The 1323-nt window shown below is 53.1% G+C and overlaps 1 protein-coding gene across 1 annotated transcript in view; it reads left to right on the forward strand.

The window, feature by feature from the left end:
* NKX6-2 (NK6 homeobox 2) overlaps positions 1–957 on the forward strand; it is a gene marked incomplete at its 5' end in the record, with an annotated part of 2077 nt that extends 1120 nt beyond the window's left edge. Inside the window, one exon of the mRNA XM_025047545.1 lies at positions 676–957. Within this exon, the coding sequence (XP_024903313.1) occupies positions 676–723 (48 nt within the window). The remainder of the gene's footprint in view (positions 1–675) is intronic.
* Positions 958–1323: the final 366 nt, after the last annotated feature.

Consider the following 1323-nt stretch of genomic DNA (forward strand, 5'->3'; position numbering starts at 1 on the left):
CGCCGCGCGGGTCCCCTCACCGCGCGTGCCCCAAGGGCTGGCCCGTGGCCACCACCCCAGTCGTGTCCCGGTGAACGAGCCCATGGTCTGAGCCAGACGTGTCATCTGAATGGGCACGTGTGGTTTTAGTTTTAAAAATTAAGTATAAATGATACTACTACTGTAAGCGTGCCCTTGGGTGGCGGCTTTGAAAACATTAAAACTAAAAAGCTCAAGTTTTGGGTTTTCTTTATTTTTTTTTGCCACATGGCTGTACCATCCATTAAAAACAAAACCACCCCAGACATTTCGTTGGAACCGCTGCCTGGTGCTCTCTTTAAGGGGGCAGTACGAAAATTTATTTTATTTCTGAGACAACTATTCTCTCAGCTCAATTAAGAGCGAAGGAACGTCCAGTTTTAAAGCGTTGAGGGGAGCTGTGCGCGCACAGCCTCGTTGAGAATGCTGCGGGTGAGCCCCCCCCACGGCACTGAAAACGCCCACCGTTATTTTTCTGCTCTTAATGGCTGAGTTTTGTGAGAAGGGAAGCTCGGATCCCTAATGAGCCTGATCTGGAATAGCCCACACAGGGGCACAGTCCTGTCACTTAGCATTTCAAAGGGGCTGGGACACCGGAAGGGAGAAAAACAAAGCCAAGGCAGAACTGTTTTCACCACGATCAATTTTATTGCTTAGGAACTGGAGCGGTCATCTCTTACGGCCTCCGCAGTGCCCACCCGCTGAAGCCCCGAGAGGCAGAGTCGCCGGAGGCCCCCCGAGGGAGCGAGAGCGGAGTGGCCGCAACGCTGACCCCGACGGTGCTGTGCGGAGCAGGTGCGGCCAGCCGACGCCCAGTCCTCACTCGGTAGTGATTCACCAAACGCGGGCGTCTAGCTGCCTGAGGCCTTTCTCCCAGCCCGGGAGTTCTGTAGTGTTCGAAAGCGAGTCAATAAAACATACGCTTGTGCTTCATCCACAGGCTTCGCCGGCGCCGCGTCATGCTGTACTTAGTGCTAGGAAGGTTGGCGGCGGGGTTAGGACACGGTGTCTGCAGCTGAGCAACCGAGGACGTGTACGGCTGTTTCTCTTCATGTTTTTACGTGCAGCCCGTGTTAAAAGCAGTTTCTAGTGGAAGCGGACTAGGCTATGTTTATTTCTCCCATGATATTATTGTTTATGTAGAATACTTGGCACCATAGAACAGTAACAAAAGACAGACAAAACGGTTTACAAAATTCTTAAAAGGTACACCCAAGCTAGCTATACACTTCACACGCAGTTCTTAGCATCACGCAGCGGGAAGAGGCGGCGCCGACGGCGAGCTCGGTGGCCGTCCGGGCCCTG

The sequence above is a fragment of the Pteropus alecto genome, unplaced genomic scaffold (genome assembly GCF_000325575.1).
Source record: "Pteropus alecto unplaced genomic scaffold, ASM32557v1 scaffold74, whole genome shotgun sequence".
NCBI lineage: Eukaryota > Metazoa > Chordata > Mammalia > Chiroptera > Pteropodidae > Pteropus > Pteropus alecto.